Source organism: Eucyclogobius newberryi, unplaced genomic scaffold, assembly GCF_026437365.1.
Source record: "Eucyclogobius newberryi isolate DKJ021-1_F unplaced genomic scaffold, fEucNew1.0.hap1 SCAF_2, whole genome shotgun sequence".
Lineage (NCBI taxonomy): Eukaryota > Metazoa > Chordata > Actinopteri > Gobiiformes > Gobiidae > Eucyclogobius > Eucyclogobius newberryi.
The window spans coordinates 40479433-40493551 of NW_027315834.1; the positions used below are offsets into that span (position 1 = coordinate 40479433).

Here is a 14119-nt window from a genome sequence, read left to right on the forward strand (position 1 = left end):
CCACAAATAGCATGGAAACCGAACATCCATGACCTGAAGTGTGTGACCTCTGACCCACAGGTTTCGGGACTCCGTACGGCTACAGTCCTGCTGCTGCAGCTGCTGCTCCTGCTTACGGTGAGTACCACTGATCACAGCTAACACCTCTTTGCCTTTCCCAAAGCTGCTTTGACCATAATGACGACTACATTCACTAATATGACACATGTTAATCCTCTGTCAGTTCTCACCATTCACTCTTGCTTCCATCTTCGGTGTTGTTTGCCTTTCAATAGTAAATTCAATTTCGCTTCTCCTCCTAATCAGGGTTGAAAATCAGGCAGCCCACAATTGTGCAAAACAATCTTTCTGTGTTTTTGCTAATTATCTGCTCTTGTCTTTTGTTTAATTTTCTTAATCTCTTTTGATCGAACCGCTGCTGGCAGTAAAGCTCTTTGCCCGTCTTGCTCCATTTCCAATCGTGTCTAGGTAGCTGTAAGACCTCATGCTCTTTGGCGAAACAAATCTGTGTTCTGGAGTTGTAACTGTTTGTCTACTGGGATTACTCGACTGTCACTTCCTCGCTCCGCTCTCGTGGAAGACGCAGCAGCGTGGCAGATTTGCAGCGCTCCCGTTTTGTTCTCGTTCCAAAAAGCCTTTCCTAGAGCACCAGGCACGCTGCAGTAAAGACCCTATAGCGATTTGTCAGACTATAGGTAGAAATACAGCTCGAGCATTGGTCCAAAGCCAACTCCACGCGTCTTTATGTCCCCCCGCAGACACCTCAACAGACCCGGCCTTGTGGACACTGCACACGAGCCACATTGACACACACTGAATGACTCTTATGTGCTGGTAGAAGGTAGCCTGAGGTACATTTTTACTGCCCCCCTGAGAATCGTGGATATTAGGAGCACATGTTTTCAAAAATGAACATTGGACAGTCGTAAACGGGTTAAGTTTAGAGTAGGGGTGGTCGATAATGACAAAAATGAATCCCGATAACGATAATCAGACAACATTACGTCAATCCAACGGAAATGTGTTAAAACGTGTCTTAAAGTTGACATTTTTTCATCAGACGAATGTGAAATGTCTGTAAATGAGTCACAACTATTTAGAAATCAAACCTTATACCCTTATTTGAAAGTTTTACTGCATCACTTTTTTGAATTTACATTTTTAAACAGCTCTTTTCGTAGCATTTCCTGTAATTGATCTACTCAATATGACATTTATTTGCATATTTTCAAAACAACATATTACCTACAATATTACCTACAATTCGATATATTGCTATATACAACTCTAATTTAACATGCTTGTTCTTCTTTCACACTTTCCACTGCTGTTTGATCACAGTGTACTTGTTTAGGCCAATGTGAAGGGCGCCAAGTGAAATAGTTACTGTATTTGACTAGAATATAATAGTGTTTTGGATGAATTGTATATAAAGTTTAGAATATTTGTTAAACCCATGAGTGGGCAGAAAGTACAGTGCTTTGATAGTTTGGGCATTAGAAAATAATAAATAAATAAAACAACTCTGAGTAGGTTTATTTGAGAGGGAAGTTTCACCTTTGCAGAAACTTTGACCTTGCTTTTATGACTTTTTATTCTGTGCTGCCTCCAGCTTTGTGGCTGGGAGAGACTGTTTGAAATATCCTTTTGCCCTATAGTTTAAAAAAAAAATAATAATAATAATATGATGCCTCTGCTGAGAGCAATGACCAGAGCGCCTGAGCTGAAAGTGCAGGAATAGTGTAGTTTTACATTTTAGGGAATAGCCAAGTTCTAGTCTTCATACACATTATAAAGCAGTAAAACCTGTGCTATAAATTGCATGTACTGGTATACATTTGCTCTATAATACACTTTTTTGCCTAAATAAAACATTTAAACTACATAGTAACTCTCATCTGCTGCTTATTTGTCCTGCTATGGCCCATCGCAAGTGAAAAACAAGAGACAATACAACAATTTTGCTACTTAGTTTTTATTATTATGACGTACTATTAAGGAAACATACTCATTACACTTTCAATTGCATTTGTTAAAGCATTTTTAAAGTCGTTTAAATTAAAGGTGCACTGCATTCTGGTACCAACGGTTTTGTGTTGTTTATTGTGCAACTCTAATCCTGGATGATAGTAATACATACTCATCAAACTAAACTGGCAGCGATGGGACGAGACACACAATTACCACGGGACAAGCCATTTGTGATAATTGTGCAGATTGGTAGACAATTTTGGCCTCTCAGTTTTGTATTTATTTCAAATCGTTGCTGTCATTGTCGCGCTGCTTTTTGGAAACACAGCTTCTCAAGAGTGTGTAACCCTTTTTCTTTTTTCAAACACTTGGGGAAGATAATCGTCTACACGTGTGCGCAATTTCACCTCACGAGAGCTTTGTCCCGTCCCTTCAAACGAGCAGAATCAGAGCCGGCTGGTGGGAATAGTCTAAATGCTTGTCTTCCTTGTTGCCTCTCTGCGGTGCTGGGCTGGTGAGGGCTGCCACCTTGTTCACACCCACTGCTGCTGCTAATCTGACACTCTCTCACCCCTGTCTCACCCCTGTCTCACCCCTGTCGCACCCCTGTCGCACCCCTGTCGCACCCCTGTCGCACCCCTGTCGCACCCCTGTCTCACCCCTGTCTCACCCCTGCCCCTTCACCCCTGCCCCTTCACCCCTGTGGGAGCCCCGTCTGTGATGGCACTGACCTGTGGCATACTCTGAAGTACTGTGGTGAAGGAATGTCACAATATAAATCTAAATGTTCTAAATCTAAAATGACCCGATTTAACGATTATTCACGATAGCACTATTTTTTATTATTTTTTCATATTGATAGATCTCAATTCGATTACGTTTTGTCGTTTCAAAATCAGAATTTTTTTTTTGTATTGATTTCATGAACCATTTAACAGAAAAAATAGCCCAATTTCTTCCTAAAAGTCAAAACCGTGCTCAAATCAAAATGATTTAGCTGAGGATTGGCTCTGGACCTCTAGATAAAACAAACAAACATAATTGACGATTGGACATGACTGAATCTCGATCTCGATTCAAATTTGATTGATTGCCCAGCGGTAGTTCACAATTACCGAGACCATGACTAAACAGCAGTGAAATCTTTCATTTTCTTTAATTGCCAGTGTCTAAAACAGTACTATTCCTCAAATGTGTGACCAGCTTTATGAAATGTAACTTTGTGAATGACAAAATTGAAATTACTGTGACAAAACAGTCAGATAAAAACAAGAATGGAGCTGCTCCATCACCCTTCATGCGCTCTTATCTTCTGACTAAATACCGCTTTTTATATTTTATTTAATGCTATTTTGCGCTGTCGGCGGTAATTTATAAAAAAATTATTATAATTAATTGTATTTATATTGTATAAATCAATAATCTAAGTGCGGTGGATCCGTAAACCAAGTCATAAAATAACCGCGGCATTAAGATTATATTGTGACTTGAATGATTATTAACCAAATCATCTTGGCTCCTGTAGAGTTGAGGAAGTCTCATCTGGACGTACAGTTTGTTGCCCTGGACTCATGCCGCGTGCTCTTCTCGTTGTCTCCCTCCAGGTTTGCCCAAGAGAATGCTTCTGTTGCCTGCCTTCCCCGTCCCACACTACCACTTCTTTTAGCGCAGGGGCGACAAAAAGCACCTATAGCTACTTTGCAAAAGGGAATCGCAGCCGGGTTTTTCTACAATAACGTGGGAGAGGATTTGGGACGCGAGCTTTAAAGATTTATAAAGCTTTTTTGGTTTATTTTGTTTTTTCTAACTGTTTTTATTACATTGAAATACTGCAGGTGGAAGTTCTTAAAAGATGAAACTTGAAGGCTTTGTACTGTGAAATGTTACCTCATTCTTTTGAGTCTAACTTATATATATATATATATATAAGCATTTTTTTTTGGTTATTGTGTTTATTCTTTGCTTTGAAGAGGATTATCGCCTTTGTCATATCTACACACACACACGTCTCTGTAAAATATCGACTGTGTGCTGCGTGGAGGATGTATGGAAATGAGACTGTTTGAATAAAGTCTATGTCTTTTACAAGCTGATTACTGCCTGTTTTATCTCACACGAGGCTGTCAGCTCAGAGACACTTGTAAAGCAGTTTGATTAGTCACAGATAATACTGTTGAAATGCAGATGGGTTCTCGAAAAGGTCAGATTTTCAGCGCAACAAGCGACCGAGCGTTTGAAAAATAAGCTGCGCATGCTGTATCTTTAATATCAATATCAAAGTTTATTTCTAAAGCACGCTTACAACTTTGAAAGGCCAAAGTGCAATAATACATAGATACAAACAATTAAAATACACATGAAGTTAATAAAAATAATGACTCGGCTCAGTTTGTGTTTAAACGGACAGAGAGAAAAGGTCAGTTTTTAACAAGGATTTAAACTAATAATGGCGTATTTAACTTCAAATACTGCTTTAAATGTTTGTAAATTTGTATTTGTATTTGTATTTCAGTCATTACCATAGACTGAATGGTCATTACTGGGTCTATTAACGTGAAACAGAACAGGAAAAAGACTAATGTGACGTGAAACTCAGGAGCAAGCCCAAAAAGACACAACCTGCGAAAAGTCCATGTGATTTTCAAAAAAAGAAGACCAAAGTTGCTATAAAGAAGCAGACATGGCAACCCTGATTCTTGACCTCCAGGTATATTAGCAGCACGTGTATGTGGCATTATCTGTTGTTAAAATGAGCCTCAACATAGTCAAGACAAAGATGTTACTTAAGGTTGTCAAATGGTGTTGTGTAGACAGTAATTTATAGTCAAAGCTCTAAGCAGGCATCATCTCGGCCACCAATAAGCAGTTTGTAGAGAAGTTGTTAAAAGTATTGAAAATCAGATATCGGAACAAGACACTCATTTGAGAAGGAATCAATATTACAACAAATCACTCCTGAACAGTTTTAGAATGTTCTGCAGCTTTATCAGGTCTAGTGTAAGACAGAAGACACGGTGACATAAAGAAAGAACTCTTATTTTGTGTCTAAAAGGAAAAAGTGGTATCGAAATAGAGTATCGAGTCTCTTCCTTAGTATCGGAAACCAGGTTGAGATGTTGTAGTTATTACAGAGTCGACTCATGTCCAACTCTTTCTTAGATTAACTCATTAGATTTGTATCGTGAAGTCATGATGAAAAACCTATTCCCGATCAATGCTTGGGTGACCTTGGAAAGAAAAAGCCCACATTTATTCATAGTTTTCATCAATGCTTTGCCACCATTAATAAGCAGTTATGCTTCTAAACCTGGGTGGGCATACAAAGCTTGCATTGAGTTGAAATCGTTCGTTAAATGGTTTGTCCCTGTGACCCTGGGCTTTGTACATGCACAGACAAAAAGAGTGTGTGTGTGTACTTTTCTGCATCAGCGGCACGATCATTACCTCGCCAAGCTTGAGCTTAGATAGAAATATACATATTAAAATACGATTGTTTTATATGAACTGAAAACTGCTTTGCCCTTTGTGAAGTTTGCATATTAATGACGAGCAGCGTGGGGAGCACACGTATGAAAGGTCAGAGCCCACCGTGACAGAGTGGTCCGTCATCACTTCATCCTTCACTTCTGATGACGTCTCCATGGTAACCAAATATGAGGTCCAAGGCAACTGGGAGGTTTGTTATTTACCACGTGAAGGTTACGAGTTTTAAAGCACGTGGCTAATGCTAAAGCTTAGGCATTTCTCACGCATGAGGACTGGTGAATTTAAAGGACACACATTATGCCTAACTGACCTGAGTCCTCATTAAAAACATATATTTAACTTCATGCACGCTTGTTTGATGAATACTGTTTAGTAAGTCCTCTCCCGCTGAGAAAAAAAAAAAAAACCCGCTCCGTTTCAAAATGAGCGATCTTGTTTTCACGTCCACTAATCTTTGCCAGACTCATTAGGGGCATTTCTCCTGTCAAATCATGTCAATTACAACTATGTACCTGCCTTACAATTCAATTCAATTTAGTTTTGTAACGCCGAAAATCCCAGCAGTAGTTGTCTTGGAGGGCGAGAGTGAAAAACGGATGAAACAATGTAGACAAATGTCCCGGCGTCCCCTGTCTTTAGACCCTCTTTCTCGGCGAGGAAAAACTACAAAACCTGCTTGGGAAAAAGTATAAACCTGGAGGAGTTCCACAGTGGAGCTGGACCTACTCAAAATGTCAGGGACAAGCTAGGTTTATCTCCCCTGTGTAATTCACTCTGCTGCAAGTAGATGGAGCGCTAACTCAATTCCTGACACGGAAACACCTGATATGAAGTAATGTGAACAGCATGTTATTCGACTAAAAAAACGAGATGCTAAAAGACGAGGACAACACAAAAAGCATGATCTCGTATGTGAAGTGGGCGTCCCTCAACCGTCTCCCACTTCTCCACGACGATTTACCAGTTCCAGCGGCTTTCCGGGGGAATTGTTCAAATCACAGTTGCCTGGAATGCACCATATTATTGGTCCAATGGTTTGTTTGCTCCATTTAATATGATTTTTGTCAACAGCACAATTTCTGTTAATAATAATCCATTTATAATTGTCATGGAAAAGAGCATGGATCCACAGCCTCTTCATCGTTTATCTTTACGCTATTGCTCATTTCCATTTGTCGCAGACGATTGCTCACACATGGACCTGCCATCACTGCATTACTCAAATGTTTTAAGCACTATTCTCGCAGCTTCTTCAGGACCTAAAGATGCATTTCCCAGCAGCTCAAGAGGATTTCTTATTTTATGTGCGCCTTTGAGGCCTTTTGAAAACTAAATATAATTGAATTCCCTTGGTCTCTATAGGAATCTGTCTCACCTTTTGCTGCCGGTAAAAAGCGACTGGTTTGGCAGCACGTCTCTTATTAACAGACTTATCCTGGGCGTGGTGCGTGGAAAGTTTTTAATCGATAGAAAATGAGGCTCAACATCTCCACCAAAAAAATGTCTGGCCTTTACCCAAGATTTATATTGATCCTGAAATATTGCTTTTGTTTTTCGAGCATGTGCAGAATCGAGAACAACAAACTACTTTTGGTCCGTTTCCACACAAATGTTGGACTTTCATCACTCTTGGCTTAAAGTTCATTTATATCTAATACATAGGGGGAAATGTTGTAACGTTATGGTGAATACCAGCTGACTAATCGACTAAGCTTCTTCCCACAAGCTTGAACAAGGCACTTTGAACTTTGATCTACCACTTTTCTATTCTTTTTAGAACTTTCTCTGACTTCAAAGTGTCTAAATGTGTGTTGGTACTTTCAGTGTTTTATAATGTATAAGGTTTTACTGTGCACTTTGAGCTTTTGCACATGTTTTACAATGTGGGTTTCAAACTACAAACGGTAAATAAACTATCAGCAAACAGTTGAAAATGAACTTACGGTTGTGACTGAAGAAAGGAGTCCCCGGTGACTCATGGAGTTTGCATGTTCTTCCTGTGTCTTGGTGTGTTTCCGCTGGACACTGCCGTTCCCTCCATCAGCACAACACGCCCTGTAGGTGGCGCTGCTCCTGACGAGTGGCTTCAGCGGGATTTAAGGACGGGCAAATGCAGAGGACGACTTTCTCAAAGCCTTAACCTCAGTGGTGGATGACTCAGATGTACAGATACGAGATTTTAAGTGAAAGTAGCACATACAAACATCAAAAACGTTTAAAAATGTAAAAGTTAAAAGTAAGTATTTCACACTGATTTTGAGAACTGTTAAAGCGTTAAATGTGGTGATTTTGATGAAGAATTGTGCAGATCTTTGGTCGACAGGAGCCGTTTCAATCATTTTCCTACTTTTGTCCTGTGATGTTTTTTATATATATTTTGTTTGCTGAAAGCTGGGGCTTGAACTCAAAACCACAAAGCAGAAGTACTACGTCTTATACTTTTTAAACCAGTTCTAAAATGCTGTCAAATGTAGTGAAGCAAAAGTCAAACAGGCAAGGCAAGTTTTTTTGTGGAGCACATTTCATAAACAACAGGGAAAAAAATCATTAAAATCACAAAGAAATGAGAGAAAAAGCACCTAACAATGTTATTTAAGTAAAGTATTCCTTCCACCGTTGTTCGAACTCGTTTCAAATGTAATAATTCCTGTTGCCTTTACCCGATTGCTTCTGCCTTGCATCATGAAAGTTAATATCGAGTCAAAAAACTGTCAATGTATTTTTACCACTGGTGTTTTGACGACATAAGAAAAGATGTTTTCCTCAACTACAGAAAAGGCAAAGCTGCTTTGACGAATCCACTTGACACTCTCCCTCTTCTGTCTGGTGTGCACATCCGCCCGTGTAACATGTGCTGTGTCATTGCAGGCGGCCTCTTCATCGACAATCCCTTCTACCAGCCGCGGACCCTCGCCCCCTTCATCATCCACCTGGGCCCACAGGATCTCTTCTCCGACTTCTAGACTCGGCGGCGGGACGAAGCGGACTCGCCTCTGCCCGCGTCGCCCGCCTCCGGTCAAACCCGCCGGCCGCCTTCTGTCTCTCCGGCTGAACTCGACCGTCCGAGACTTGACGTGACCCGGCTGGACGCGCTCGTGGCCCGGTAACCGCAGCAACCGGACCCACTGACCGTGATGCTTTTGAGTTTTGAGTTTTTCCCTGGAGCAGATGGATCACTTCAGAGGGCCGGACGTCACCAGAAGCAATACTTGGGAGAATGGGGAGTACAATGTTGCTGCAAACCCTTAATAGACTTGATTTCTGTCTTTCTAATAGCAATACATGGAACTTCTTACTGAGGAGAGGTGAATGTCTAACGGATCTTACCCAACACAGCATCGCAATATCTCATTTGATTGTATACTCATTGTATGTGTGGTACGTGTGGCTATATACAGTACAGACTATGAACACATATATGTATGGTGTACGTTTCTATAATGCCGTGTTGACAATAATATTACTATACGATGTATTTATGTAAATACGCTATCAAATCTTATTATTGTTGTTATAAATTATTTTAGGATTATAAAGTGAAATGTATCTGTAATATCACAATTATAGCTTTCTTCCAATTTTATATACACTGAGCAATCGAAGCTAGTCATAGGAGATGCAATATTTTCGTTGTGATCCCGCTCCACCTCTGCGGTTGTAGGTGTTTGGCGCACACGGGGGAGAACAGTGGACCAGGACTGGCTCAGAAAAGCTCCACTCTCACAATATTGTCCTTTTTACAAGGCCAGATGTATGCAAAAAAGCTGTTAATCAGTGTTGCCACGTGTACATGTTTCTGTTCATTTTACTACATGAGCGATTGATTCATCACAAATATAGAACACGACAACATGTCCCATCGTTAGACATTTTGATGATGATGTTACTAGAGACAAAAACAACACATTCTTTGACGACATTTTAATTTAACCTCAATTTATGCTCGTTTTCTACTGATTCTGATATAAAAATGTCAGCTTTGTTTTGCGTTTCAGTGGTCCACTCTTCTCCCGCTGTCGTAGCACACGTAGTGACGCTTTCTTTCTTTCTTTCAAACGTGTCTTGTATCTGTGATGTCTTTCTGAGCCTTTCTGGAGCGCGCTCTGGGGTCGGTTTTACACGTAACCTGGCACAGAGGCGCCCCTCGCGTCCACCGCCCGGCCCCACCAGTGCACTCTCCTTTTTCCAGTCACAAAGCACACTTTCTATAGCCTCAGAGACATGCGTTTGTCCCGAGTATGTGGATGTACATTGTATGCTCCCACGTCTCTGCCACATGGTCACCACATACAGAGCCGGGGTCCGCTCTGCCCATGACCTCCAGGACCTTAAGCACAGCCGACTGTCAGCCATTACTCGTACTGCACGCACACACACACACACACACACACACACTACTCTCCCACTGCCCTGTGCCAGCCTGTCTCCAGCTTTAACCCGACAATATCCAAATGTGCATGAGCTGAAAGAGAAGCTATACTCTACTTTTGAATGTAATCTTATGTAATCTTGAGCAGGGAAAGAATAAGTCCGCTGTGCTACATAGTAATGTGTTGCATTGTGTTTCATAATGTCATTTATGGAGATCATTTAAAGGTGATTTTATTTTATTTTTTTGCCAAGAAAATACAGTTTTTTTTTAGATTTACAAGCAAATATATGATGCTGTTTGTTGTTTGCCCCATTGTGGTAGATGCAGTTGTGTTTGGACCGGCATCAGAGACAGAAAGTGGAGTCTAAATTAATTTACATTTACAGTTTAGGATTTCTGTTGCAGTTTAAAAGGCTATTTTGGGGGTACTTTTTTATCTTAAAGGTGGAGGTGGTGGCATTTATTATTGTGTGTGTGTGAACAGATTATCAACTCCACGTCACTTCTATTATAAAACGTTGAAGCAAATATAATTTTCAATGTCCAATTTGGAGGGCAATACATCGATTTTAATTCATGGATATTGTCTGTTGTTGAAATTACTCAGGAAAGAATATTTGATACAAGTACAACCTTGTATTATATTGACGTTAAAGCAATAGGACAGAGGTAATACATCAGGATATATCAACTTTTTCAGACACTCGCTGAGAGCAAATCAATGTGTCCCAGAACTGTCCACAGCCACAGAAATAGTCCTTCCTCTCTTTTGTTTGTCTTTTTATAGCAGTCCTTTTTAGTCCACAGATGAGCACAGAATCTCTCACACTGACCTTGATCTTGGCGCTGGTTTGATCTCCGGTGTTTGTGTTGGCGCCGATTCAACAAACTCGAGTCAGTCAGAGGTTTTTGAGACACGTTCCATCACACGGTCGAACATCGGGGCGCCCTTTGTATTCTCCTGTAACGGTGCGGGTCGCTTAGTTCAAACAGATGGTTTCTCTGCACCGAAAAGAAAAAAACATCCAAGACTTTTTAACACAGAGTCTGGATCAAGTCTGAAAACTGGAATGTTTTGATGTCAGTTTGGCATTTACCGCTCAGACTGCGTTCATAAAGTCTTCTCTTTGAGGCTGAAATGGACTTTAAATGTTATATATACCCCACATCGCCCTCACACTGGCAAAATATTCCACAATGTGTTTTAATTACATAACGAAGCGACCATTTTTGGTAACGCTCTAAAATAAAGTTTCGTAGTAAAGTAAAATGTTATAATAAGCACTAGTTACTTATTTATGTACTCAAAAGGCATTTAATAAGCCACTGACAAAAAAAAATGTGTGTGTGTTTGTTTGTAAGAGCGTTATTAAACTGCTTATTAAACTATTTTCAATAACCAGCTGATAAATGCTGGCAAATGCCTCATAAGTGAAGAAACGGAACGCATTACCCAATTTTCTTCCATTATTATAATTACATAATGTGGTTGAAGTCAAATGTGACACTTTGTACCACCACATAAAAGAAGTAATCTCATGGTTTTTTTTTTAATTTGTCAACTAAGTAATGTAAGATGAGCTTATTCAGGCCTCTGGGAAGGGTTAGTCAACAGACTTCCATTTGAATCAATCTTACTCGGAACATAACCAGCTGGAATTTGTTCGACTCAATTGGCGTTGGATCGTCTTGCGTCGGTGAGTTAAGTTTATCCCGGTGCTAAGGCCTTTAGAGGAAACTAGATCTCTGGGCTTTCCAAACGATCTGCTGTGAGAAAAGCCCTCCACGTTCATGAGCCACGCCAGCGTCTTCGTCACATCTGCTGCTCTCGTCTGTAAAGTAGAAGCGGGCCGCGCCAGGTTCCAGCCTTCGTCATCTTCATGTTGCTCTGGAGTGAAGTCGATACAGATGCTGTTCTTTCGTGGCCGAGGAATCTCTCTTCATTTCCCCTCTGCCCCGGCCCGGCCTGATCCCGTCTGTCCAGATGGCCCACATTCATGAGACAGACGCTCACATCGCAAAGAGCAACCTTTTCACTTCCCCGCAGACTGGGCCCGTTCAGGGACGGAGCCGGCCTGAACTCTGACCTCCCCCGCTCTCTGTCGGCCAGAAAACATGAGCAGCGTTTGTGTTGTTATAGCGGCTGCTCTTCACTTTCTCTGCTGTTCAGTTACTCTTCTGTTCAGTTACTCTGCTGTTCAGTTACTCTTCTGTTCAGTTACTCTGCTGTTCAGTTACTCTTCTGTTCAGTTACTCTGCTGTTCAGTTACTCTTCTGTTCAGTTACTCTGCTGTTCACTTTCTCTGCTCTTCACTTTCTCTGCTCTTCACTTCCTCTGCTGTTCACTTTCTCTGCTGTTCAGTTTCTCTGCTGTTCAGTTACTCTGCTGTTCAGTTACTCTGCTGTTCAGTTACTCTGCTGTTCAGTTACTCTGCTGTTCAGTTACTCTTCTGTTCAGTTACTCTGCTGTTCAGTTACTCTTCTGTTCAGTTACTCTGCTCTTCACTTCCTCTGCTGTTCAGTTACTGTGCTGTTCACTTCCTCTGCTGTTCAGTTACTCTGCTCTTCACTTCCTCTGCTGTTCAGTTACTGTGCTGTTCACTTCCTCTGCTGTTCAGTTTCTCTGCTGTTCAGTTACTCTGCTGTTCAGTTACTCTGCTGTTCAGTTACTCTGCTGTTCAGTTACTCTGCTCTTCACTTCCTCTGCTGTTCAGTTACTGTGCTGTTCACTTCCTCTGCTGTTCAGTTTCTCTGCTGTTCAGTTACACTGCTGTTCAGTTACTCTTCTGTTCAGTTACTCTGCTGTTCAGTTACTCTTCTGTTCAGTTACTCTGCTGTTCAGTTACTCTGCTGTTCAGTAACTCTTCTGTTCAGTTACTCTGCTGTTCACTTTCTCTGCTCTTCACTTTCTCTGCTCTTCACTTTCTCTTCTGTTCAGTTTCTCTGCTGTTCAGTTACTCTGCTGTTCAGTTACTCTGCTGTTCAGTTACTCTGCTGTTCAGTTACTCTTCTGTTCAGTTTCTCTGCTGTTCAGTTACTCTGCTGTTCAGTTACTCTTCTGTTCAGTTTCTCTGCTGTTCAGTTACTCTGCTGTTCAGTTACTCTGCTGTTCAGTTTCTCTGCTGTTCAGTTACTCTGCTCTTCACTTCCTCTGCTGTTCAGTTACTCTGCTCTTCACTTCCTCTGCTGTTCAGTTTCTCTGCTGTTCAGTTACTCTGCTGTTCAGTTACTCTGCTGTTCAGTTACTCTTCTGTTCAGTTACTCTTCTGTTCAGTTACTCTGCTGTTCAGTTACTCTGCTGTTCAGTGAGTCTCCTTCATGTGTCTCCTGCGCGGTGCACAGTGCATAAATGTGTCGCAGAATTGTAAACTCTTATAGTGAATTAGAATATAAAGGTTAGTAAATAGTCATGTTTGCTTTAACACAATTTATTATCAAATGCATTTTTAGAATATAACTATTAACCGAACGTTGAAAAACACAAATTCACAAATAGCTTCAGATGATCCATTAAATTAAACCCACAGACATGAAGTACTTCGCACAGATATTGGCACTATTAAAGATCTGGATAAAGAATGGTGCTATTTTTGGTCAGAGGAAGCAACTGAATATATAATACATATCTAGTCATGTGTATTTACTCTTTAAGTCCAAATCAAAATCATCTAAAGGCTTTTAAAACATAGTCGTGTCATAGAAAGTACAGACGCTCTCAAATGGTAAAAGTAAAAAGAATCTGATGTCAAATATTATGCAGATACTTCAATATTTTACAGCACTTTTACTTTTGTACTCTGTTACATTACATTACTATTTAGACACATACAATTAACATGGCAAGTTTGTGGTTACAGAAGTCACTGGCCTAACATCAGATTCTTACTTTTATACTCTTTAAATCCATCTTTGCCAATTATATCTCGTCTTTGCAATCTATTTTTTGCCCCTGACCAAACTTACATGAAATCCTCTTTTTTCCCTCTGTGCATTTGCAGGATTCTTACAATTCCCCGCTCTCTTGTGCCACTCTGACAGATTGTTTTCTCCCAAAGAGCAATATGTGGAAGAGAAAAGAAAGTTACATCCGGGCTTAGAAAGTGTAGAGCGTCTGTGCTGTTCCCGTTCGAACACGATTATCACAACCAGAGACGAGAGAAACATGTGAGGCCCAAATAAGTTCGGCCTTTTGAATCCCACTGTTTCCTCTTTTGTTCATCTAGCGTGAAATATCTTTTGATTCCAGCCGTGATGTGTTTGCGCCGTCTTGTCGCTTTTAGCAGCTGCGCA

General features: G+C 40.7%; 1 protein-coding gene across 2 annotated transcripts in view; it reads left to right on the forward strand.

Moving 5' to 3' along the window:
* Nucleotides 1-9018, forward strand: part of strbp (spermatid perinuclear RNA binding protein) — a 45722-nt gene extending 36704 nt beyond the window's left edge. The window contains exons 16-17 of one of the 2 annotated variants that reach the window (XM_072455326.1): nucleotides 61-117; nucleotides 8326-9018. In XM_072455326.1, the coding sequence (XP_072311427.1) occupies nucleotides 61-117; nucleotides 8326-8420 (152 nt within the window). In that variant the 3' untranslated portion in view covers nucleotides 8421-9018. Of the gene's footprint in view, nucleotides 1-60; nucleotides 118-3575; nucleotides 4060-8325 lie in introns of those variants that run through there. The other variant, XM_072455328.1, reaches the window with a different exon arrangement.
* The last annotated feature ends 5101 nt before the right edge of the window (nucleotides 9019-14119 follow it).